Raw genomic sequence first — 25,906 nt, forward strand, 5'->3', positions numbered from 1 at the left:
TTGTTAAAGTTGGTAAATAATGGAATACCTTTAAAATGATGATGATTGAGTCAAATATATTCTTGGATGCTTGGTTTTGTGCCTCAACGATACCATCATTGAATTCAGTTAGTATACAAAAGAAACCTGGTAGTTTATGTTTTACATGCAGTATAGGTCAATTTCCCTCTAACAGCAATTGACATAAAAATGATGGTTTACATAGTAGAATTATAGGCTGGTAGCCGTCATTTGCCTAGTGATCCAATGCAGTAATTTCTAATCATTTTTCATCAATCTTAATAGATTCTTGTGTGAACAAGGCAAAAGTTGAAGAAAGTGAACAAAAAGCAGCAGAATTTTCAAAGAAGGTAAGACTTATCAAATATTAGCCGTAATTATGAAATGTAATCACAATACATATTCTACCTTGTTTCCTTATGCGAGGTCTTATAAATGTTGTTTTAGTTATATAGTTCTTTATGTTTCTGGATTCAGACACCACCACAGAATATTGATTTCTTTCCCAATAAGATAAAGTTGCTACTGTTCCCTGCTCATCACCTTTAATCTATTATGGAAGAAAAACACTAACCATATTCTACTAAAGTGATAAATGAAATAAAATTAGGTTGCTGGAAGCATATAGTTTGAAATGGTCAACCAAAACACATTCCCCCATTGCTTTCCTGCAGCTGTCACTTAACAGTAGTTAGCTCCTTGGAGAACTGTGGAGATGTTTAGCTAGTCTTATCTGTTATGTTCTTTAAATCAGTGCTATTGATAGAAACAGAATGATCCAATATTTTCTTTCTCTTTGTCTCTCTCTGCTTAGACTTATCTTCTTTGAATTTTGTAATTACCATTTTTAAAGTGATGCTGCTACTCCATGTATGTAGTCTTGGTGGAATTTGAGGTTCCCCTTTCTTTGTGTAATGCTTTATGTAAATGCCACCTTTATGAATATCTGAATTTTATTTAGATCTCAGATGGTCTTTTCCTTATTTCATGAAAGCATAGCTATAATTTTATGAGCTTCTACCGGAAGTTGCATTGTTTAGTTTTAGACCCTATAAAGCATTAGTATAGTATTTCTCTCCTCTTGGTGGAAGGAGAAGGATTGAAGCCCAAGTCTAAAAGCTCTACAGTTTTGAGTCTTTTGGCAGCAAGATAAAGTGCTTACATATTGCTGTCTCTTCAAAGTTATGACTTACCTTGGAGATTAGATAATCACTTTTGCTATCACTCTAGAAATTATAGAGTATTACTGAAGTTACTTCAGGGCATCTGAAGAAATGTTTTTGCTCTTTCAGTTACTAGAATAGATTTTAAGAGCTTGAGCACAAAATGTTTGTGTGAAGCCGTCATTTTTATTGGTGAAAGAAACTGTACACTTCAATTAGTAGACCTTTATATTTCTAATGTTCTTGTTTTAAGTAGCACATTTAAAATTCCCTTTGAAAATCTTAGGATCTCTTTTTCTCTGGCACTGTGATTAGATACCACAAGACTGGAGCAAATTGTGATGATCTATCTGGTAAAAATTTCTGTAAGCATCTATTATTGGAAAAGGAGTCCTGAAATAATAAAAAAGAAGTTTCAGTGTTTGATGCTTTAGTCTCCTCACCAACATTTAGAATGAAAACATGTATGGTCTCCTAGTGGTTATCTGCATACCTTCTCTTATTCTGGGTGATTCTAAGAGGCAGTATAAAGTAGTAAAAAAAAAATGAAAAAACAGAAAAATGAACGGGGACAGCTAGAATGAGAAGCGGTAGTTGTAAGATCTGATCTCAGTGTTTCTGCTAATTAGCTGTGACTTTAAGCCACTTACTCTCCTTGGATCTTAATTTTTTCATCCTTAAAAGGAGAGAATAAGGTTAGTGGACTTGTAAGAAGTCTTCCAGCTCACATATCTCAGGCTTCTCTGATTCCTACTCTATGGGTTTACAGATTAAGATCATTTGAAATTACAAGCAGAAGCCTTGTGTGCCTCTCCGCAAGTGTACTAATAAACCATTTGTAGAGCAAAATTGTAGTGTGCTTGTGTGGACAGCATGCTTGAGAAGCACACAGGAGAAGATAACACTGGCAAGGAGGCTGGAAGTATAGAATCAGATCAATTTTTTAAAAAATATTTATTTATTTATTTGGTTGCTCTGGGTCTTAGTTGCAGTAGGTGGGCTCCGTAGTTGTGGCAGGGGGACTTCTTTGTTGCAGCAGGCAGGCTCCTTAATTGCGGCTCATGGGCTCCTTGGTTGTGACATGCGAACTCTTAGTTGTGACATGCATGTGGGATCTAGTTACCTGACCAGGGATCGAATCCAGGCCCCCTGCATTGGGAGCACAGGGTCTTAACCACTGTGCCACCAGGGAAGTCGCAGAATCAGATCAATCTTAACATGGATACTAGTGAAGTCAAAAAAGCTCCATCTTCTCAGTGACCTAGGAAACAAGGTCATTTGCTGATACTGAAGGATCAGGGTAAGTTTGAAATGTAAAGATTAGAAACGATTTGGACCATCCTCTGTGGGACATTTTCCCAGGACTCAAGTAGAGATGAATAAAAGAATTAATTAAGTAGTATTGCAGGTTTGACTCAAACACTGTTATCCACTTTGCTTACCCACTCTTTCTTCAGACTGGATCTGAATGGCATTTTATAATTTCCAAAGGTCAAGTCTACTATGAGGAGGAATATTTATTAACAGTAACCACACTTTTTCCTTGTTCCACAAACTCTAAAGGCAGTTTTTGGCAGTAAGATATATCACTTTTAAAAACATAAATAACATTGTTGGAATAATGTATAGACTTCTAAAATAACTTGAAGTGACAGTGACAATAAAGGGCAAATGTTCTATAGCTGGACATGAGCGGTATTCACCTGACTGAGGTAAGTGCTGGGCACGATGCAGTAAATGGATAGTCACCATTCTGATGTTCTCTTTGGCTTAGCACACTGTAATTTAACCTCTCATTTTCCCTCTTATGACATTTTATACAAGTGTTTTGGTTAACCAGCTGAATGAGAATGCCATTAGAGCATATATCATTCTACTGTCAGATTTTGTGGAGCATCACTTTTTGAATGCTAGACAATTAAGATTATAATAAAAATAGTCTGATTTGTATTAATGTATGTCCGTTTGAGCATTCTAAAAGTACAGTCTCTTTTCAAGATTAAATATAATTTTAAAGAGTTGAACTGCTTGATTCCTAATTTTTAGGTTTCATTTTCTAATTAAATAAACTTAAAAGTATGGGATGAAACATTAAAAAAAACATGATTAATTCTAAAACCTAACTTTCAATAACAAAACACAAAAATGTCCATTATATATGAAGAGAGCCTTCTTAGTCTACCCTTTTAAAATGTTGTTTAGTATGTTTTTTTCAGAAGTGAAAATGTTTTTTTTTACCTTGGGCTGGGGACATAGTTCTTCTTTACTACCACCCCATCCCCACGGAGGTGCTCAATTGCCATAAAATAATCAAGAGCTCTGATTTTCTGAGTGGCCTGGGAAATTTAAGAAGCAAAAGACACTCCACTTATTTAATGCATATTGTTGTTTAAAGCTTTCTCAAAACTGTATTATTAAGTGTACATTTATGGTGGTGATCATTGCAGTTCGATGAAGAATTCACAGCTCGACAGGAAGCTCAAGCTGAGCTTCAAAAAAGAGAAGAAAAAATCAAAGAGCTTGAAACAGAAATCCAACAACTTCGAACCCAGGTAATAAAGCAAGATACAGACTTTGTGTCCTGTCACATTGAGTTCGAAGGTAGAAAACTATCTTGTTAGGTGAAGGAAAAAATGTGACCAGAAGCAGACTTTCTGGTAGTTTCCCATTTTACTTGAAATAACTACAGATTTGATTTTCCAGGACAATAAATCATTTTAATGTTTGGATAAAAATATGGCATTCATTGCATAAAGTGCCCTGAATATTTTTAATGGAATGTATTACACAAGCAAAACTCTTTCTTGAGATGAAATTTTCATAATGATTTGAAAAATTAGATGCATAGTATTTTCTTTCAAAAGAAATGTGGAAATGTTCATTAAAGCTTTTTGAGATCTCTTTATATCTTGACTACCATAATTTCAAAATCTGTAAACTTTATATTTCCACCTACATTCCCTATGATGAAAACCCCCCATATACACTTAAAATCTTAATTATGGTGTCTGAATTTTAGAGCTGATTACATACTCTCAACACAACATATTTTTTAAATGAATATAAAGAAACATAAGATTAGTTCTTAGCCTCATAGATGCCCAGTAGGGTGTTTGTTGATTGACTAGGTCTGTTTCTGTCAATCTACTGAAAAGTGACTTCAGAAGTCAACAGTGAACTCCACATTACCCAATGCAGTGGCCTTTTCCTACCCTTAGCCTCTTTCACTTATCTGTAATATTTGATAATTTCTTTTCACTCAATCTCTCTTTTTTGTGTCATCTGACTTCGTTTTCTACATATCTGAGAACTCAGTTTCTCTTTGTTTTTCATCCTCCAAATGATGACATTCCCCAGTGTTCTGTCCTCTGCTCTTTTTTCTCTGTATGTCCTTGCACTAATATCCCATCCAATATCATAAATTCAAATATCACCGTTTAGTAGGTGTCAAGTCCCCTGGGTTTGTCGTCTATTTCCAGCTCTTGATTAGATCTCCACGTGGGCAGGTCCTGCTGCATGTTGAAATCAAACCTATTATTTGTGGTCACTTCTCTGTCCTCAAACCAGCTTGGTCTCCATTCTTATTTGTTTAAATTTTACCACCAATTTTTTTTTTTATTGTGAAGCTGGAGTTGCCCTGGCCTTTTCCCCGCCCTGCCTCCTGACGGATTATTAAGTTGGTCAATGTATTATGTCAGTTCTTTCTCTTTTTTTCGCTTTGCATCAAAACCCTGAACCCCCCAGGGCCACTCTCTCATTCCATCCTGCCTGGAATATTACAATAGTTTCCGAACTTTCTGCCATGCCTATAGTCTCTTCCTCTTCAGATTCATGCTTTATGTCAGTTGCAAATTAATCTTCATAAAACACTGCCCTGATTATTGTCACTCCAGGCTTTAATATGTTCAATGGTTGCCTGTTGCATTCAGGATTGAAGAAAAAATCTCCTTACCGGGAATTTGAAGGCCTTCTATCTGGGGCTCCCTTATCTCCCCTTTGCAGCCTCGTCTCTGCTCCCCTAACTCCAGCCTCTGTTGCAGCTAAGTCACCTTTCCTCCTCCCTTCACATGTAGAATTTACTGTCTCCACACTTTTCCTTCGGCCAGCATTTCCCAGACATTAGTTACAGAGGTGCTAATAGGATTTTCATGAGGAAAGCATTCCATAGTCCAATAAATTTGGTATGCTTGAAATTCTCCTCTTGGAGATTCATCATTTTCATTAGCATACTAAAGGGTCTGAGATGGCCTACATTAAAGAAACCTGTCGAACTCTTTTTCCTATAGCTTTCTCAAACTCATTTAGCCACAGAACCCTTTATTTCAGACCACCTATTAACATCTCCTGCAGAAGAGTTTGTTCATGGAACTTAGTTGAGAAATGCTGACTTAGGTTATTCTCTCTCAGAAACGCCCTCCCTTGCTCCTCTGTGCCAATGAAACATCTCCTTTAAGGATCAGCTCAGTATAACATCCTTTGGAAAGTATCACCCAAAACTCTGGGAATTTCTTTGAACTTTTATATCACTTTTGTAGACCACTCCTATCATATTTGGTTGTGTGCCTGCTTTATCCCTTCCCCTGCAGCATAAACACTTTGAGGACAATGTCTTTACTTCCTGTGCTTACTCTTATTAAAGTCCCTACTGCACCTAGCACAGGGCCTTACCATTTAATTGTGTAGGTTGCTTATTTATTATCAACGGATCTGGAAAAGTGCAGAGTCACACAATACTTTCTAGTGCGCCCCAAATTGTGTCAAATTGTAAATGGTCCATTTGCTGTATTCAATTCTCAATACTCTATTGTGGTCTCATTTAATTGTTCCATTCCTAATTGTTCATAGAAGGGAAGAAAAGGGCTGATATGATTTGATTTTAAGGCTGGTGGCATTTGAGACTTTTATTCAATTTGTAAAATATCTATTTAACTTGAGTAAAAAGTCCTATTTTAAAGTAATAGCATTTTTGTGGTTACACAAGTTTTATATCATAAACATGATCTCATAGACGCAAAATTTTATGTTTACAAACAAGTATTACTTTCATTTTGCTGTCAATTAATACAAAATATGGGATACACATTTTACCTTTCAAATTATTAAACAAATCCATTTATATACAAAATTTATAGGGTAAATTACTAATTGAACTTTTCAGAAAAATTATTTTAATTTTCCTCAATTTCTTTGCTATCTCAATCAAGATTGGAAAAATCAGACTGTTTTCTATAGTTTTGCTGCATTAAAAATAAAATAGAAAGAATTTGCATATTTTAATCCTATCCTTCTTCCTAATCTCAGGAGGGGATTGCATTCCAGGAGAGGATTGTCATTTAAGTGTATAAACACTTTAGTTGTATATATGTATATACACACATAAACATTCATATGTGTGAATAAAATATTTGTGGACAGTGTGCACTGAATATTAGGAGAAACATTTCTGTGATGCTGTTTACCTGTGATTGTTAATTTTTAACATTCTTGTAAATGGGTCAGTCCTTTAAGTTGATTGTTTCAAAAATAAGCTTCCACTTATTTATTATGTAACGATTATTCTAAGTTTGTTTAGTTCAATTAGTCTGTGGAGGAAATTCTTAGTAAAGATTAGAAGAGTTTCTCCCCAAATAAAAATAACACTATACCAAGACATGTTAATAGTTTTAAACTTTTCATTCAGTTAGTCTAATGTTGTATCTCAATTACAGAAGATGCATGTTCATTTGTAGGACATTCCTTAGGAGTGTTTATAATTAACAAACTCACTTTTATATTCATTTTCATTTTGGAAAGTAAACCGTTGTCATCAGTAATGGTTTAAAGTAACAGGTCCAGATTAATAATCAAAAAGTGGACAATATGGAATGCAGTGATCTCCGTCAGCTGTCATCCATCATTATTAGAGAATGAGCTTGAAGTTCTTTTCTGATGGGAGAAATAAGTTATAATCTGCTCATACTGCAAGCTGTAATTAATTCCACTCAAGGCAACTGACACCCATTCGTTAGGAGCTAGTCTGTTGTAGTGGAAAGAGGACTGCCTTAGATATGAGAAGAACCACATGTAAATCTTAATCATATTTCAGACTGTGCGACCTTTGGTTAGTCATTGAACCTCTTTGCAGTTACAGTTTCCTCATCTATAAGCGGTGAGATAAAAATACCCAACCTACATTATAGGGTTATAATAAGGATGAAAAGAAATAATAGATGTAAAAACATTGATAAACCTGTATTATTATGCAATGGATGTTACTTAGCATTAATTCTTGGTATTAGAAGATAGCTAAGTTACTGGTGCTATGAGAGAGACTCTTTGTGTAAAGCTAATCGGCCCCAAGGGAGTTAAATCAGTTATTTTGTATTAATCATCCCATATTCATACCAACTAGTCTTAACAGGCCCGAGCCATATACAGTACTTCTTCTTTGCATATACTTATAATGAAAGGTAAGTTTTCATTATTTTGGAGGAGTGTTTCACAAAATCTTTGAGCATGCCAACTTTCCTAGCCTTAGTATATGAGCAGAGTTAGTCATTATCCAGGGTTTAGAATGCTTATCAAAAATCTATGCAAGTCTTTTTCATGTATTCTTAAGTCCTTAGATGTTGCTAAATTAAATAAATCTTAAACAACCCAACCACAAATGTCTACTGATAAGTTTTCTTTGCTACTATACTTTACTGTAAGCATTTAAATAAGCATTGGGTTATTTTATATTTCAGGGACATGGACTCTCAGGTTCATCAGAAATTCCAGGCCCTCCTCTACCTCCTCCATTGCCAGGTGCTGGGCCACCCCCGCCCCCACCTCCACCAGCGCCACCTCTACCCAGAGGAGGTCCCCCTCCTCCTCCACCTCCTTTACCTGGGGTACATGGAATAGCATCACCACTGCCTTTGTTTGGGGGACCTCCTCCACCCCCTCCTCTTGGAGGAGTTCCTCCTCCTCCTCCGGGAGCACTTGATCTGCCATATGGAATGAAGCATAAAAAAATATATAAACCTGAGGTGTCCATGAAGAGGATCAATTGGTCAAAGGTAATACTATGACTATAGCTTTATGGCTTTGTCTAGTCATAGTTGCTCATTAATGTGTGAATGAAGGTATTGCTACTTATAAGTATGATATAATAATTGAGAACATGACCACTGATTCTTTTGCTTTTGCTTGTGAATTCACCGTCTTATGTTCATCTTTCATAGCTGGAGAATTGGAAACTCCACAGACAACTTGAAATTAACATAGAAGACAAAAGGAAAATCAAAGTGAAAGTGGTTTTAGAGAATAGTATATGAAAAATAATTTTGATTCTTTTACCAATGTTAACTTTAATTGCTATAACATTCTTAAATATAATCTTTGTATTAATGGGCCTTTTTATCTTAGTTATTTTTTTCTTAGAAAATTATTAGTTTTTTTTTTAGTTTTAAACTTTCAGATAGTGTGGAATCGCTGACAGTGTTCAGTAGAGACATAAACCTTTTTTATATGATGTGTGAAAGATTTTTCTTTTGAATGTTATTTTGCTTTATTGTTATCAAATAACATGTCTTATAAAAAGCTTATTATCAAGATTGACACAGTCCGCATTCACTGGGAACTAATCTAATGAAAATACAATTACCCAGGCCACCATTTGGGGAAATGTCTATTCCAAGAACATAGTTACAGTGATATCTGACAGTATTTACATATTAAATTGGTTTGACCAGAATAATGGTTAAATCATTTTTTAAATTAAGCATATACTTATGCTTTGCTCATAAGAGTAAATGAGGTATAAATGTTTTTGGAATGTAGTTATTTTTTGTTAGGCACAATCGACCAAACTGTAGGACCTAGAAGCTGCTGGCCCAGTTATCTGTGTGTGTAAATGTAATGATATGTTAATTTAGCAATGAAGCATATAGTGTAATGGCACTTACATATCACAAAGCATCATGATATGTACTGGAAAATGCACAGTTCTAATATTGGGTTTCAGTGTAGTGGCTGAGAGCACAATTCTGTGGAGCTACACTGCCTGGGTGTGAAAGCCATCTTCACCATTTACTAGCTTGGGCAGCCACTCAGACTTCCTGGGGCTCGGTTTCCTCATCTTTAACATGGAGATGATAACAGGTCCTACTTCAAAGGATTATTGTGAGGATTAGATGAGATGAGTTAATGTGTGAAATCACTTAAAAGAGTACCTGACACATTTTAGGAGGTATGTAAGTGTCAGCTATTATGGTTATTTTCTGTAACCATGGGGAATTTACTTTTCTGAATCTCAGTTTCCCCATTGTTAAAAATCCAGGAGCAAGAAGGTATGTAAGTTGGGGGGAGGGATTTACTAAATTATTTTTAAGATTCCTTCCAATAGAAGATTTTTTAAAATGTAATTTGCTACATAGCCTGTTGCTGTTGTGTATTTTTCTGTACACTAGTAGAAGTCTGTGACTTTCCCAATGAATGTTTACTTAAGAAGTGTTGTTTTGATAGATCCTAAAATTGATTTAGTAAGTAGATGAATGAAGGTAATATCATTCAACCTTGGTGAAAGTGAATTCTTTGAAAAATTAAATATGAAGTAATACTTTAGAAACGTATCTTTGTTATTTTTGTTTCAGATTGAACCCAAAGAATTGTCTGAGAACTGTTTCTGGTTGAAAGTTAAGGAGGAGAAGTTTGAAAATCCAGATCTCTTTGCAAAATTGGCACTGAATTTCGCTACCCAGATAAAAGGTATATTTTATTTTTTAATATAGAGTTCTTGTTCTGATATATTGAATTCAGTGCTTTGCAAAAAAATCTAGTAATGTGTACATGTATAATTTTTTGGGCAGAGTCAAACATAATTAGATTGACATATTAACTGTATTTTACCTAGCAGCAAAAGAAGGATAGCTTTTTTCCTGTTAAATTTATTTTGCATAAATGTTATTATTCACCTGAAAATATGGGTTTTATTTTTATTGTTTAATATGTAACTTATACTCCTCTATTGTAAAGTTGTCATTTTTACTGAGAAGCAGAGGGGATGAATCTACTGATTCACCATGTAAGAGAAAATAATGTAATTTGAGTAAGTTTGGTGCCATCGTGCTTATGTAGTCTTACATTTGTAGTAATCCATTTGGTTTTTTTTGGAAATTTGATAGTTTCTTTCTATAAGCAGATTGTCTGGAATAATATCAAAATCTGGTACCTAATAAGTATATTTTACAGATTTGATAATTGAGTACCTTCTTTATGATTAGATCCTTAACCACTTATGAATTTCACACATAATTTTGGTACTATATAGGTAACTTCTCAATCTCATAATTAATCATTGTGGTTTGTGAATTTTTGGTATTTCATTTTAACATTACTATTTTACTAATTATCACAGAATTGATAGCTTACTTAAGCATAGGAGTTTTTTCAGCCTGAGTGAATCTTTACAACTAAGAAATTGATATACTCCACACACCCATGCCCTTGGAATTAGCTCCTTTACCATTCATTTGTCTGATTTGTCACAACATGCCTTAGAATGTGAGAATGTGAATTTTGGAAGCTTCAGAGAGAGAGAGAGGGAGAGAGAGAGAGAGGTGAAAATTATTCCTTTTCAGCCCTTCTAGCTTATCTTGCGCACTGGAGGTACTTGTACTATATTTGTTGTTCCTTGTAGATTGAAGCTCACACATGTACAGAAATCTGGGGTGATTAGAGTATTCTGAAGAGTTTTGACATTTAAGAAAATTCCTGCCATTAAAGTCTTTTGCTTCCCTTATTTGCTCTACTAGACTTCACATTTAAAGGATTCTTCAAGGACTCCAGACATTACTATTTATTATAACCACTTTTTTTTAATTGAAAAAGTAAAACATGCTTACACATCAAGGTATTAATAACAATAATAAAAAGATGCGTGGTAAGCATATCCCTTCAATCGCAGACTTACAACTTCTTCCCTAGAGAAACCACTCTTACTGATTTCCCACATTGCCTCCTAGAAATAGTCTATGCCTGTAGAAGCATATGTGTATATATCATTTTTTGTTTTTTACTTCTTTCTGTTTTCACTTTATATACTTGGATATTATTCCATAGTAGTTTATGTTTATCTACTTTGTTCTTTTTACACATTGAACGGAATTCTGTGGTATGAGCCTATCTGAATTTATTTAACCTGTCCCCTATTGATGGATATTTAGATTATTTCCAGTCTTTTGCTATTTCAAGCAATGCTGCGGCAAACCTGTACCTACATATACATTTGTGCACATAGGATCTATATGTAGGATAAATTTTAGAAGTGAAATTCCTGGATAAAATGCTGTCTGCATTTATAAATTTGATAGATATTACCAAATTTCCTTCCAAAGAGTTTGTGTCCATTTATAGTGTTACATCTAAAATACATATGAACATCTGTTTCCCGACAAACTTTGCCTATCTCAGAGGTGAAATGGTAAATCATCCATGTTATAATTTTTACTCCTTAAATTAGGAGTGAAGTTGAGTAGCTTTCCTTCTATTCAAAGGCAATTTTAACTTCTTTTTCTGTGAACAACTTCCTCCAGTTATTTGCACATTTCCTGTTGAGCACTTGTTCTTTTACTTATTGATGTATTTGTATTGAGTCCCATAAGAATTATAGGTTTCATAAAATTTCAGGGTCTGTCTGGACCTTAGAAGTGATTAAGCCAAACTCTATTTTACAAATGAAGAAAGTGGAGTTTGAAACATGGAGGTTAGTATAAAATCCATTAGAGAGTTTCTCAAGGTAGTGTGGTATAGTGGGAAAAGCCCAGAGGAAATGAAGTCATACATTCTTGTATTTCAGCTGTGATACTAGTAACCTCTGCAATTGAATTTTCTCATCTATAAAATGAGAAAGACTAATGTTTAACTAGAAGTGTGAGAATTAAATAAAGTTATATATTTAAAGCACCCAGCATGGTACTTGATATAGCAGGCACTCAATAAATATGAGTTCTCCTTTCCCTTTCATTTAACATGATGCTGTGTGTGTGTTTGTGTGTGTTTTGTTTTAGTTATTGACACTTATTACAACTGTTAATTCAGCAAGAGACTTCCATGCTCTTTTGAGCAGCACTTGGCAAAGCTAGTCAGTTAGAGTAGAAACCATTCTTACTTTGGCTGCTAAAACATAATCAAAGCAAAATAAAATCAAAGTCATATAAAGGCTCTCACGTACTCACTACTGAGAATTCTGCATTTCCATTCCTCTTAACTCTGATTCTCTGAATTTTCTATGTGATACTACTACCTCTTCTACTTTCCTAATTTTGAATATTTGAGTCCAAATTAGGTCAGGAGCACCTTTGAGTACCATTACTTTTACTAAAATTTATTTCTGAAGGGACATTTAAAGGAACAGTTAAGCATCATAGCATATTCCATAACATAGCCAAAACAAATTTGAATGATACAAACTTCCATTTGTTTTGATAAGTATTGATTGATCTTAACTCTAACAGCTGAAGTTCCTTGTCACTTGCAGTGCCTTGATTCATAATTTGGTCAATAGGTGGCAGGATCAGTAAGAAATCAGCTGGAGGCTCTGGCTCCAGGCAACTCAAACCACACTGCCCTGGCTTTCCTAGCTTCAGGGCACCACTTTTTTCCCTATTCTGCTGCTGTTTGCCACTCACGCAGCTGTGTTCTGGAAGGAGCAACATACTTGTTTCTAAGACCTATTTCCAAAGCTCTTAGACCCAGTGTTCCAAAACCTCTGAGAATTTCCTCCTCCTGCAAGGGGTTTGGAAATCTCGTGTCTCTCTTCTCGCTAAATGCATTGTGAAGCATTACTGGTCTGTGTTTCAAGAAAACGTTTCACTTAGGAGTTTATAGTTGCTTCAGATTGCTAAATAGAAAGAAGTTTTAAAATAGGCTAGTTCTGATACCTATAATATTTAAATGTGTAAATGTTTAATATGGGAAAGTACCATCAAATTATACTTTCTATTTGAATCACTTATTCTTGGAGTTGTAGAGAAAATTATTCTAAATTTCCTATAATAATCCAAAATATTTCTGTCTTAGGAGAGAATGAATCTCTCATTTCATTTAATTTGTATTTGTTGGGTACCCACTATGTGCAAGGTCTTATACTAAATAGGAGGGAGATAAATGAATAAGGTCTTGTCTTTGTACCAGGGAACTCATCTAGTCAGGGAGAAAGAAAGAGGTATACTCCACTTAGTCAATTTTTATTAAATGTTAGCCTAGATATTTTTAAGAAACCAAAGGAGCACAAAAGGGAAACAGTTAATTTTGACTAGGGCAAATGGAGATCCCAGAGGCGGTATAATTTGTTCTGGGCCTTGAAATTTAAGCAAAATTTCAATAGGGGGAGAAGGAAAGAAGGCATTCTAGGCAGAGAACACCATTAGCAAAATATGGAGAGGGTGAAGTGCATGCTGTGTTGAAAGCACAGCCTGTTGGGCTGGAACTTGGAGTGAAGGTGGTGAGGTGAATTTCACACTGAGGAAATGGGGTTTTGTTCTTTAAGCCTAGGGGCCCAATAATTTGATGATTAGCCATTGAGCAGGCCTTTGGAGGATAGGTAATGGGAATTCACAGGTAGATGATGGACCACTGATTGTGAATCAATACCAGTAGGCTAGACAAGATGTGATGATATCCTGATCAGTGTGAGTTTTTAATCTCTACAGTTTCTTCTAGTTCCCAAATCCTGTGTCCTCATGCTTATAATATTTAGGGTCTTCTTATAAGCCATAATGATGCTGTATGACAAACTAGATCTCAAAATGCTCTCTGGATTAATGACAGAAAGTGTATATATTAGAGGCAGTTGGAAAAGACTTAGTATTGGGTTGGCCAAAAAGTTTGTTGTCCGTAAGATCTTATGGAAAACCCAAACACACCCGATACTTTGGACTGTACATCATATATGTAACTGTTGGAATTTGCATATGTGTTCTAGTTTTATTTATTATTCAAATTGATGATATTTGGGGACATATGAATAACAAAGCTATAATAATAATGTCATTTTCCTTAAAAATCTATAGTAATTATAGATAATAGTGATATTATATAAGAATTAAAGTAATGGTTAATATTAACTAAACTTGAAATAAATAATAAAATATGTAGGTTATAACTGCTAATTCTAATTAGAATTTATAGGGTTCTCTAGAGGCTTCAGGAAGAACAAAGATAGTGTGTGTGCAAGTTGTAAGCAATTTCTTTGGTTTTAATGTTACTTGGAGGAAATTTAAGAAATAAACATAGAAGGCTAATAAAGTTTAGCTTCTTCAATAATATATTTCTGTAGTGCAATTTAGCTTTAATAACAGAAAATTGAGGTGTTATAAATATTTCAAATGCATATAAAGATCATTTTGCAATGCTTGAAATATTGGGCTAGCTTCAAAATTATGGTGGCACTGAGTCTGAAGATATATTTATGTAAAAGCACTTTTCCTCTAGGATCATATTTTAAATTATGTTTCTTAGTCTTAGAATCAGCTGGTTGCTTTTGAAGATACCCACCCCTGTTTGGTTGCTTAACACAGTCTTATATATTTAGTAAATCAATGAAAAAAAGCAAAAAAGTGTTAAAATCTAATTTATCTCTGTCTTTATAATATAGGAAGTCTTGGAATTGACTTGAAAATAATGAGATGTCAGTCTTAGCACACACTCCTTATAAATGGTGTTAAAGTGTCCAGAGAGACCTGGTGTCTTAACAAATAATTTGTCATCTTAATGACATAATATAAATGCTTCTTAGTGTAAGCATTAATATGTAAGGGAACAAACCGAGAAGGCTTTAATTTTTTTCAGGCAGCCAGCTAAAAACCATATATAATTTCATCATTCTTATTATATCTAAATTCTTTGGATATATATATTATCACCTTATCAAAGATTTTTTCATTATGAACATTTTAAGTGTTTTAACTTAATGATGACTCATGTTTTCATTTCCAGTTGGCTTATGGAAGAGGAAGCAAAGAATTCATGAGCCAGAGGTCCATGCCATTACTTAATTATAAGAGTCACTAATTGTAAAGAGAAATTGAGGCAGTGTATCTTCAGCCTTCTGAATGAGTAGGCTTCAAAATAGCTTTCTTTACATATTGGTGATGCTATGGTGACTGTACTACTACCTACACCATCACTACTAATAACAATAATAATAGCAATCATAATAATAACAATAATAGCAGTAATAGCACATATATTAAGCATTTACTATGTCCCAAGAGCTGTGATAAGCATTTTAAATTCATATCTCATTTAGTCCTCACACCAGCCCTAGATAACCTATATTATTGTTTTATAGGTGAGGAAACAGGCTATGGGAATTAAGAATTATGTCTTGTTTATGTAGCTAGTAAATGGCAAAGCTGAGGTTTGAACCCAGGTTTGTTCTTAATCACTTCCCCATGTTGTAACAACGGCTTTTATGCCCTTAGTAATTTGTGCGTTTTGTTGCATAGTTAACTGATACCTTTTTTTGTGTGTGTATGGTACGCGGGCCTCTCACTGTTGTGGCCTCTCCCATTGCGGAGCACAGGCTCCGGACGCACAGGCTCAGCGGCCATGGCTCACGGGCCCAGCCGCTCTGCGGCATGTGGGATCTTCCTGGACCGGGGCACGAACCCGTGTCCCCTGCATCGTCAGGCGGACTCTCAACCACTGCGCCACCAGGGAAGCCCCAACTGATCCCTCTTTAAAGTTATAGTTTCACATATATTATCTTGTGAAATGTGTAGTCCTATTATTCTGGCACTGAAGACAGTTCTTTAGAACTTAAACCAAAGCTAGGAAGTTGTATATTTGGAAGGGAGTAAGGTTATATTTTTTTTATGACTAAAATTTTTAAGGCATTTTTTGAATGGAATCTATCAGTTGTAAAGCATTGCTATGACTTAAGGTCTGTCTCTTCTAATAATGAATGAAGGAATGCGGTCTTCATGTCATTAGGCATTTGGTAAGTATATATTAATATACATGGGGTACATAAAGTAATGAAATCAGTTTTTCATGGGGCTCCTTTGAGGTTAGCTTTATAACATTATAGACACCTTGTTTTATTTTAATATAACACTTTTTAGCTATGAGTTAGTGAGACTGTCTCTCCCCATTTCAGTAATTTTTGCTTATATACATTGTATGGATTAGGCACAATAACAGGTGTTTAGTTGATAGCACTTACAATTCACACAGATAATCATTCTCATTTAGAATTATTGTTCTAGCTAAATTAGTTTTATTTTGGCAAATAGAAATTATTTACATTTGAAATCCTGTGGAATTTTTTCACACAGCTATATAAAACTATAATGGGGTGTGTTTTGGTCCGATTGTATATTGATGGCAGTTATACCTGTTCCAGACTATATATTTTACGTGATATAAGAAGTAAGGGCAAGAGGTTTCTCTAATTTGTTTAAGAGAAATATATTTAATTTAGGGACGTGCAAATCTGGTAGCTTTTCTGAGGCATTATATATAAGTAATTCTTCGGCCAATTAGTCCTTGTTGGTAAGAGTAAATTTAATTCTTTATTTTTAATAGGTTATTCAGTAATATCTTGGTGTTATCTTGTTTTCACTAATTTTAAACTATGTTTTTTGGGATCATTATTATAATTTTCATTCATATCATTGTTTTTTGGTTTTTGATTTGCTTATGTTTTTATTTTTTCCAGTTTTATTGCAATATAATTGACATATAACATTGGGTAAGTTTAGGGTGTACCACATGATTTGATATATGTATGTATTGCAAAATGATTACCACAATAAGTTTAGTTAACATCCCTCAACTCACATAGTTAGAAACTTTTTTCCTTGTGATGGGAACTTTTAAGATTCACTCTTAGCAACTTTCAAATATACAATACAGTATATCGTTCACTATAGTCACCATGCTGTACATTACATCACCAAAACTTATTTTATAACTGGAAATTTGTACCTTTTGTCCATCTTCACCCAATTCCCCTACCCCCTATCCCCTGCCTCTGGCAACCACAATACTCATCTCTGTTTCTATGAGCATTTCATTATTTTAAAACAACGTTTAACATCTTGTAGGTGTGTTGATTGAGTGAGCTAAATTTTGTTATTTAGTGCCCTCCAGATACTGTACGGGAGATGACTCAAGAAATTAAAAATTATAACTTAAAAATATCAGTTCCATTTTAACACAGGTTCCTAGGAATACAGTTACACTTGAAAACAGCTTCACATTTTTGTGGAAGTTGGAAGAATTTTAACTTTTTATTTTATTGTTGTGGATAATGTTAGTTGCCTATAGCTATTGATATATATAACGAATTATCCCCAAATTTAGCAACTTAAATGAACACACATTTATTTTCTCACAGTTTCTGGGATCATGGCAGAGCTCAGCTGAGTCCTCTGTCTCAAGGTCTGTCACAAGGCTGCATGTGAGGTGTCGTCAGGGCATTCCGTTCCTCTAGGACTATTGGACTGAGGGCCGCCATTCATCTTTGCTGGCTTTTATCCAGAGGCTGCCCTCAGTTCCTTGCCTCATGGGCCTCTCAGTAATGCAGCTGACAAAAGGCAGTTTGCTTCATCAAATTGTGCACACCCAGAAGAATTGAATAGAGAATAGAAGCAAAAGGGAAGTCACAGTCTTGGTAGCCTGATTTCATCATTGGAAGCAATTAACTAGGTCCGGGCTTCACACATGGGGAGGAAATTTACTCAAGGGCATGAATACCAGGAGGCAGGAAGCATTTGGGAACCATTTCAGAAGCTGCCTACCATATGGATATATACAATTTGATTTCTCAGTAATTACAAATGCTATGACATCTCTCTTCTTGATGACTTCAACAGAATCCTAAGTGGTCTCTCTGCCTTCAGTCCTCTTTCCTTGTGATCAGTTTTCTACAACCTAATCAGAATTGTCTTTCTAAAGTATAAATTATCATGGCACTCCTATGCTTGGAACATTTCACGGACCACCCATTGTCTCCTAGGGAACATCTAAACTCATGCATTTCAAGGTCATTTGCCTCTTCACTCTGCCTAAAACATACTCAGTCTGGACTCTTGTTCCTGGAACAGAGACACTTACAAGGCTTTGCAACTTCTCTCTGAACCTTCACCAATTCTTCATTTAGCTTCTGTTTATATGACACTTCTGTCAGAATGCAGTCTTCATAATATATTATAATTGTCTTCATTCATTTGACTCCCCATCAGACACTGAACTTCTTGCAGGCAGGAAGAAGTGTTTCCATCTTGTTTACTGTTTTTTCCCAGTATGTAGTATAGCTTCTGGCAAGTATAAGTGTGTTTGATGAACACACAAGAGAACTACAGTTATGTGTACTTAGTTTCATAGTACCAAGCAAATAAAATAAAGTATGGGTGCTAACCCAAAATTTAGGCATATAGTAAGAAGTATGTGTGTATTTAATGATTCATTCAGTGATATATATAATAGAACCTGTTTTTTGAAAATCCTTCTTGTAACTGATTAAATACCAGCGATCTACATAATTGAATCTGGCTGTGGTAGTTTGTTAAAGTTATTTTGCCATTTAAGTTCCTATGATTTAGTAATTCACTTCATTTAGGGGTGTGTGTGTGTGTGTGTGTGTGTGTGTGTGTGTGTGTGTGTACTACCACAGATTTTTGTTGAAATTTTCAAAAACGAAAGCCAGGTTTTTTTCATAGAGGCCTGTGGTTGATTTAGTCAATAAATTTTTAAAATGTATGGTTGGCCCACTTAAACAGAAGTTTAGTGTGCTAAAGTGAATGTCTATTTCATGATTTGTTGTTTGATTCTAAGGAAGCTACTTAGTTTCTTATTGTCTCTAAACAACTATAAAGTAGAATAATGATCAGTAAAATAGAAAAACCATCAATCGTAGCCTTGTGAGAATGAGGATAAATACATATCACAGACTCAACAAAACTGACAATTTTAACAATTACAAATGTTAATATCTGTTGTGCACTTACTATATGCCAGATTCTTTGTTAAGTGTTTTCCGTGGATTATTTCATTTAATTTTTTCATCTATCCTATGCTGTAGGTACTATGATTGTAGCCATTTTACAGATGAACAAAGTGGAGGTAGAAATCAAGCTCAAGCAGGATGATTCTGCAGCCCATGTGCTTCACCACTTTGCTTTGCTTACTCTGTGGGCAAAGTCATGGAGATAGGGTGCATTAGAGGGAGACTTTATCCACAGCCTGTGCTTTTCAACACCACTGCATCTCTCTGTAGTATGATTGTGCCGATTAAAGCTCTATTATCAAAAACCTCAATTCAATATCCCCTTGTCTGTCCCACAGGACAAGGATAGACTATTTATGTGATCTTGCCCTTTTAAGTACTTTATTCTTGTGTACTCAATGCTACCTAGCTTATGTAGAGTATTAATGTATTTCTATTAATACGACCCAGTAAAATTATACTCATAAAGTGACAGAACTGAATGAATCAATTTGCCCACTAAACAAACAAAATATACATATGATGTGTTGAAAAACATAGCTCCCAATGTAAAACCAATCTAAAAAGAGTGACAATATATTGAAGTTCCTAGCCACTCTTGGCTAAGTTCTCCACATATGTGTGGTGTGCCTTTAGTTTATCCAGTGGTCCAGTACTAATATTAGTCTGATGTTTCCCTGCCTCCCCAGCACCATTACCTCATGCTCTTTGTCATGTGTTGACACTGGCCTAAGGATCATATTTTTAATTTAAATTAATTTTATAGGAGCCTAAGCAAACTATGTGATGCATTCTAATGGCAGATAAAACTCTTGTGAATTATCAGTGTTCCCTCCATGCGAATGGCTTACTGAGAGTTGACTGTGTCTGGCTTCATGTGATAAGAATAGACTGATAATACGCTCCTGGCAATGTGTGAGCAGTGTTGTTTCCTAGCATGTAATTGCTTTTAATAGAAGGCAGCAAAAGTACTCTTTGACATGTGATGCTATTTGTAGTTGTCTTTGAAAAGAGAAGCTAGTGTGATTAGGTACCTTTTGTTCCATTAACAGCAATAATAAAGATGCTATCACTCCTCTCCTAGGTTTTACTTACTATTTGCTCTTTCAGTACCAATCAGATCACACTCTTGTTAATTATTGGCATTTCTATTCTATTTCACATGCTTTAGTTTTCTCAATGCTGACAATTTAAGTATTTTAATAATTTATTGTATTATCAAATGTTAATATATCTGTATGATGGATCAGAATATGGTTCTAAAATCCTTGTATCATAGTTTGATAGACATTCATTGTATAAATAATATCATTTGGCATTACACAGCTTCTTAATACATTTTAGGGCATAAACTGAACACATATAAAGGTGAAATCATAGGAAATTAATTTCATAGATTTGAAGCAGGATTTGGGGACACATCTAGCCCTTTTAAAATTATTTCCAACAGAGATATAGTTTAGCTAAGGGATTCCTTTAAAATTCCTTAAACATTTAAAATTTTTTATCCTTTCCTGAGATGACTTCTAATTAGCCATAGTGTTTGTTAGGTTCACTTATATATAACCTATGAAAGCAGTGAGATTTTTCATATTATTTTCTGCTTGTTATTTGGTTTACTAATGTTGTCTGTCATCCATATAAAAAGATGATGCTAACTACCATAATTAATAGGGCATGATACTATTTTGATTTCCAGTGGTAAGAATGTTTTTAAACTGATCATTTCACCTATTTTTGCCTAATGTTTCTTATGACCAGTGATACTCATTTATGATGACAGTAGGTTAGGGGTAGAGTTTGTGCCCATGGTGCACAAACAAGGTAACTGACTCAGTACGCCTTGAACTCATGATCTTGGTGTGGCGTTATAACCAATTTAAACAATATGATGACAAAGATAACTGTCAGCTATTTTAAACAGCTTTTTCTATAGTAGATATGAACTTGATAGCTTTTGCTTTCTGCAGTAGCAGTGCCTGACAACAGCTTCATACTGTAGGGTTCTTGAATTGTTTAATATTGAAGACTTAAAAAAGTGCTTTTTAAATTTAGTACCTTACCAGATAAGGATATAACCATATATTATTAATCTTGTAGAAAAAAGAGGCAAGACAATTAATTCTTAATTTTGCTATTTTCAGGGACATAACTGAATATATTTTAACTAAGCTTTTTTTTGAGAGAGATAGTAACTTGTACAAAGCCTTTTCATCATTATCCTAATATTATGGTATCATTTTCACTTTGTTTCAGTGATAGTCTACATTTCTTCATATGTTCAGAGACATCGAGGCAATTGTTTATTGTTATCAGCTATTATTATCAATCATTCTCTTAAATTTAATAATTTTTTCAAAATACCATTATCAGTTTCCTTGGTGGGCAGATTATATTTGTGCCTTGACGTTTATGTATTGCATAATATTTGCTTGGGAGTTATTACCAATAAATAAGTTTATTAATTTAGACTAGACCTTAGTTAGGATCTAATAAAGTAGTAGTCTTAAGAGTTTGCTCTGATTTTTATGAATATTACAAGTGACTACAAATGGCTAATCTTTTTTTTTTTATAATTTAGTATTTATGAGATGTATGTGACAGCTCTCAGTTATCTGCTTTAATAAAGTAGAATGAATGTGTGGAACTGTTGGGTGTATAATTGGAAGGTAAAGGCAATTAAATGTTTTTATAGTGGTCTTTTTCTTGCATTTCAGTATCTTTAGCTCAGGCCTATTTGTGTTTTTTTGGATTAGGAGTAAGAAACAAAAGAAGCTGTGAAAATGACTGTCCTTTGGCAAGATCTACTAGGGCTTGTTTAAAGACTTTTCAAAGATAATTTTTAAACCCTTGTTAGCAGAGAGAAAAATGTGCTCTTGGCCTTTGGAAAACCCATAGTGGTCCTGTCTCATACCTTAAGTTTCTTCTACAGTGCACATTACAGAAGACTGTGTATCTACTATTGAATTTCTTTATGGTCATGAGGATTACAATGGATTTGTCCTGTTTGGGGTGCTATTTTAAGTTGTAAGACTCTCTTTCTGTAGATTGTCTTAATTCCCCCATCTCCATTTTTTGTCTCTTGTAGCAACAGTGATATTGTTGGTAAGGGCCCAACAAACACCTCAGGATTGATATGGTTAGAATTGCAATAAATACATGTAAAACGAATTCATTCATGAACTGTGGTAGATTCAGTTTTGTCTGTGAGTGTTCTGTTGGCTGGTTACCAAGGGTACTCTGCATTTCTTAGCCACTCAGCAGTTGACAACCAGGAACATACATATGAACTAGAACTTCAGTGTTTATCTAATGGGAGAATATGGATATAGTGACAGAGAAGAGTTGATTCAAAAAGTGTTTGTTACATACCATACATTCTTCTGAACTTTTTATATATATGAAATCATTTCATTAATCCTCAGGAAAGAAAACCTATGAGATGATGTTCTTATCTCCAGTTCTATAGATGAAATAACTGAGTCACAGGAAGATTAAGTGACTTGCCCAAAGGTGACAAGGGTAGAAGATAGCAAAGTTGAGTTTGAACCCAGTGCCCTTACTTATGCTACAAACTGCCAGGTTCCAGTTCATTTATGTAAGTGGTTCAGTCAGTCATATAACCGGTAATCTAGGTTCCTTTTATTCATTTAAGAAGTATATATCATAGAAACCACATTCCACTTCCACTGGCCCGATACATGCCTACGCAGGTCTGGGGTTTATCTGGAAGCCGGAATGGGTGTGACAGCAGGAAAGAGAGTTAGTCTGGTTCAGTGATAGATGCTAGCTGTGGGAGAATTTCCAGACTGTCCACATTTCTGAGTTGCTTCTGTGTCTGAACAATATTATTCATTCTTGGCATCTAAGTGTCCTTGTTTTAGAATCAAATCTTGAAGTGTCATTTGCAACTTGATAAGGACATGAAAAGCTCTTAACAGCAGTTGCTGCTGTTGTTTTAAGCCCTCCAACTGTGTATTAATTCTTACCAAAAAGTCTTTCCTACTGTAAATGCTCCTGTAGGAAGGGTTTCAGAATTCCTTTATTAGGAATTACTCTAAAATGTTTCTCAAGTTTATTTCACTGTTCTCTTAAAAGTGAGAATTCGTAACAGATATTGCTATGTCTTATATTTGATATAGTATTTATATATTGATCATTATCCCCTACTATCTACCCTTACTAAAAATGAGGGGGTTAGAGTCTGTCAGTAATGTTCTCTCTTCCTGGAGGCCTCCAGTTCATCTGACTCCTAGAAATACTGTAATATAGGTACCTAAATTACATTTCACATGTATAAGGTAAATATTAATGCTTTCCTAATAGTCTTTTGAAGTTTGGGGTTTTGAGTTTCAAGGTCATTTCCAAATGTCTCCTAGGAGGTGACTGTGTGTAGCAGTTGCAGGCATAACATGTTTCTTTGACTGAAAGGAATCAATATTTCAACTTATCAACAAACATTTTTTATATTGTTTCAAATAGATTGCTTTAGCCAAGTTACTGAAAATGTGTAAACCATTTGAAAGATTGTGGAAAGTTTAATTTTACAACAGTTTTTGTCAAATTAGTTATTAAATTGAAATCATGCTATGTCATTTTTATTTTTTGTATGAAAAGCACCTGATCATTTATAAGAATCATCTATTGAATGCACATCAGTACTGGCTTGCTAAAATGTTTGGTGTTCAATGGGCATTCACTTCAAATTTTCTACACTTTCCAACTTTGAATTAAGGTCGGATTAGAGGGTTTACAGAAAATATTTGAAATTTGAATCAGCAAAAGAGGTTATATAAATGGTATTTGATATGTTAGTGATATTAATATGTGCATTTGTAACATATCAATAGTTACACATTATGAATAATGAAACCTATCAGTTTACCTAGAATAAGGTTGCTTTGAGAATTTCTGAACAAATTTTAGCCTGAACACTGCCATTAAGGAAATTTACCTTGGAACCAAGCAACTTCCCATGCAGAAACTAACAGAGTTGCCAGGACATTGGAGTCTGTGGAATGGCTGCTTGTAGAACATCAGTATTTTACTTATCAGATTAAAATTCATCATTGTGATCTTTGGAGAGGAAATGAAAGTATGCCCTACTTTATTATTTATATTATGTATATCTGAATAATAGAAATACAAAACTTAAGCAATTAATGTTTTTTAATTTAATTTAATTTTTTATACAGCAGGTTCTTATTAATTATGTATTTTACACATGTTTGTATATTTGTATATATGTCAATCCCAATCTCCCAATTCATCCCACACCCACAGCCCCACCCCACCCCCCTGCCGCTTTCCCCCCCTTGGTGTCCATACGCTTGTTCTCTACATCTGTGTATCTATTTCTACCTAAGCAATTAATATTTTAATAATGCCTTCACTCTTCAGGATGTGTGCCCTGAAATCTATAGAATTAAAGCAACCCATTTCCTTTACCAGGGCAACTGGGGCACATATAATATTAGACAGCTCTTTGCCAGTCAGAATAGACAATATTTTGATGTACTAATAACTTTTAGTGAAGGCACCAGCTGTGAGTTAAATATACCATCTAATAGGCTTAATATATTAATATGCTAACCACTGTACAGAATTTGCTGGCTGTGGACAATACATTTCCCAAGAGATATTCTCTGCTAATCTCCATTACTGAGCAGTGATTGAAGATTCTTTTTGAGACTAAATTTTAGTGAAAGATGAAATAGTTTTTTATAAACCGTGCATATAATAATGTGTCTAAATTCAGTATAACTAAACTTTGTAAAGTAGTCCTCTTTTCACCTATTTCCCTCAGACGCGCACATCTCCCCTCTCCCAGTGGACCCAGATACCTGCATAATCAACATAGTGACAAATTTATGTTTCACAAATCTTGGATCCACTGATGCTTGGGAGCTATATTTCCGTGTGTAGGTATTAATAAGTAATGATGGCCTACATGGAAACTAATTTACTGTAGAAATGAGATAACAGCATTATTCTAGCAATTCCTCCAAGCTGTCATTGAGACTGCGTCTTCCTTGTCTTATTTGCGCATTCAACAAATATGTATTGAATTTCTATTATATGCTATACACTACTAGTTTTCTCAGAATGTTTATTGCTCCATTAGGCCTGTGACCCACAGAATGAGTAACTGAATCCAGTGGTGAAAAAGGATTTTGTTTGTCTTGTTTTGTCATGACAGAATGCCTGTATTTCTGCACGTGCGGCCTTGCTTGCTTACTTAAAGTCAAGATAACTATTTCTACTACCTTCAAGAATTTCCTAGGATCTAAATTATTTCATTGTTGTTGGTTAGACATGCTTAACCTGTTACATGTTAATTGAACCACTGTATTCAGTGACAGACAGTATTTTCCAGAAAGTTTCTGCTTAGTTATTCTCATTGCCCTATTTTTATCTGAGTCCTCTCATTGCTTCCTAAAACACAATACGACCAAAAAGTTCCAGTGGACTTTGGGGTCAACCTATATTTTGAGGTTTGGAAATGGGAGTGAAAACGACAGCAGTTAGAATATGCAATAAGAGGAAAACTAAATTCATGATAAAGACTGTTAGGGGTGATATGATATGCTTGTCACCTCACTATGGCATTTGTTTTACAGAATTAATACAGTAATATGATTTTCTTTTTTTGAAGGAATTGCTTATATTTTCTCAGAAATGTATTTTTTTATTTTCAAGAAGTATATAGTAAACAATCTTTCTAGAAATTCTGAGTCCCTTAATAGTTATCAGTAAGTTTATTTTT

The 25,906-nt window shown here is 34.6% G+C and overlaps 1 protein-coding gene across 3 annotated transcripts in view; it reads left to right on the forward strand.

The window, feature by feature from the left end:
• DIAPH2 (diaphanous related formin 2) overlaps positions 1 to 25,906 on the forward strand; it is an 863,347-nt gene that overhangs the window by 274,889 nt on the left and 562,552 nt on the right. For all 3 annotated transcript variants that reach the window (XM_024761235.1, XM_024761244.1, XM_024761229.1), the window contains 4 exons: positions 286 to 350; positions 3,611 to 3,715; positions 7,889 to 8,203; positions 9,779 to 9,893. In XM_024761235.1, the coding sequence (XP_024617003.1) occupies positions 286 to 350; positions 3,611 to 3,715; positions 7,889 to 8,203; positions 9,779 to 9,893 (600 nt within the window). The remainder of the gene's footprint in view (positions 1 to 285; positions 351 to 3,610; positions 3,716 to 7,888; positions 8,204 to 9,778; positions 9,894 to 25,906) is intronic.

This window comes from Neophocaena asiaeorientalis, unplaced genomic scaffold, assembly GCF_003031525.2.
Source record: "Neophocaena asiaeorientalis asiaeorientalis breed wild unplaced genomic scaffold, Neophocaena_asiaeorientalis_V1.1 scaffold656, whole genome shotgun sequence".
Lineage (NCBI taxonomy): Eukaryota > Metazoa > Chordata > Mammalia > Artiodactyla > Phocoenidae > Neophocaena > Neophocaena asiaeorientalis.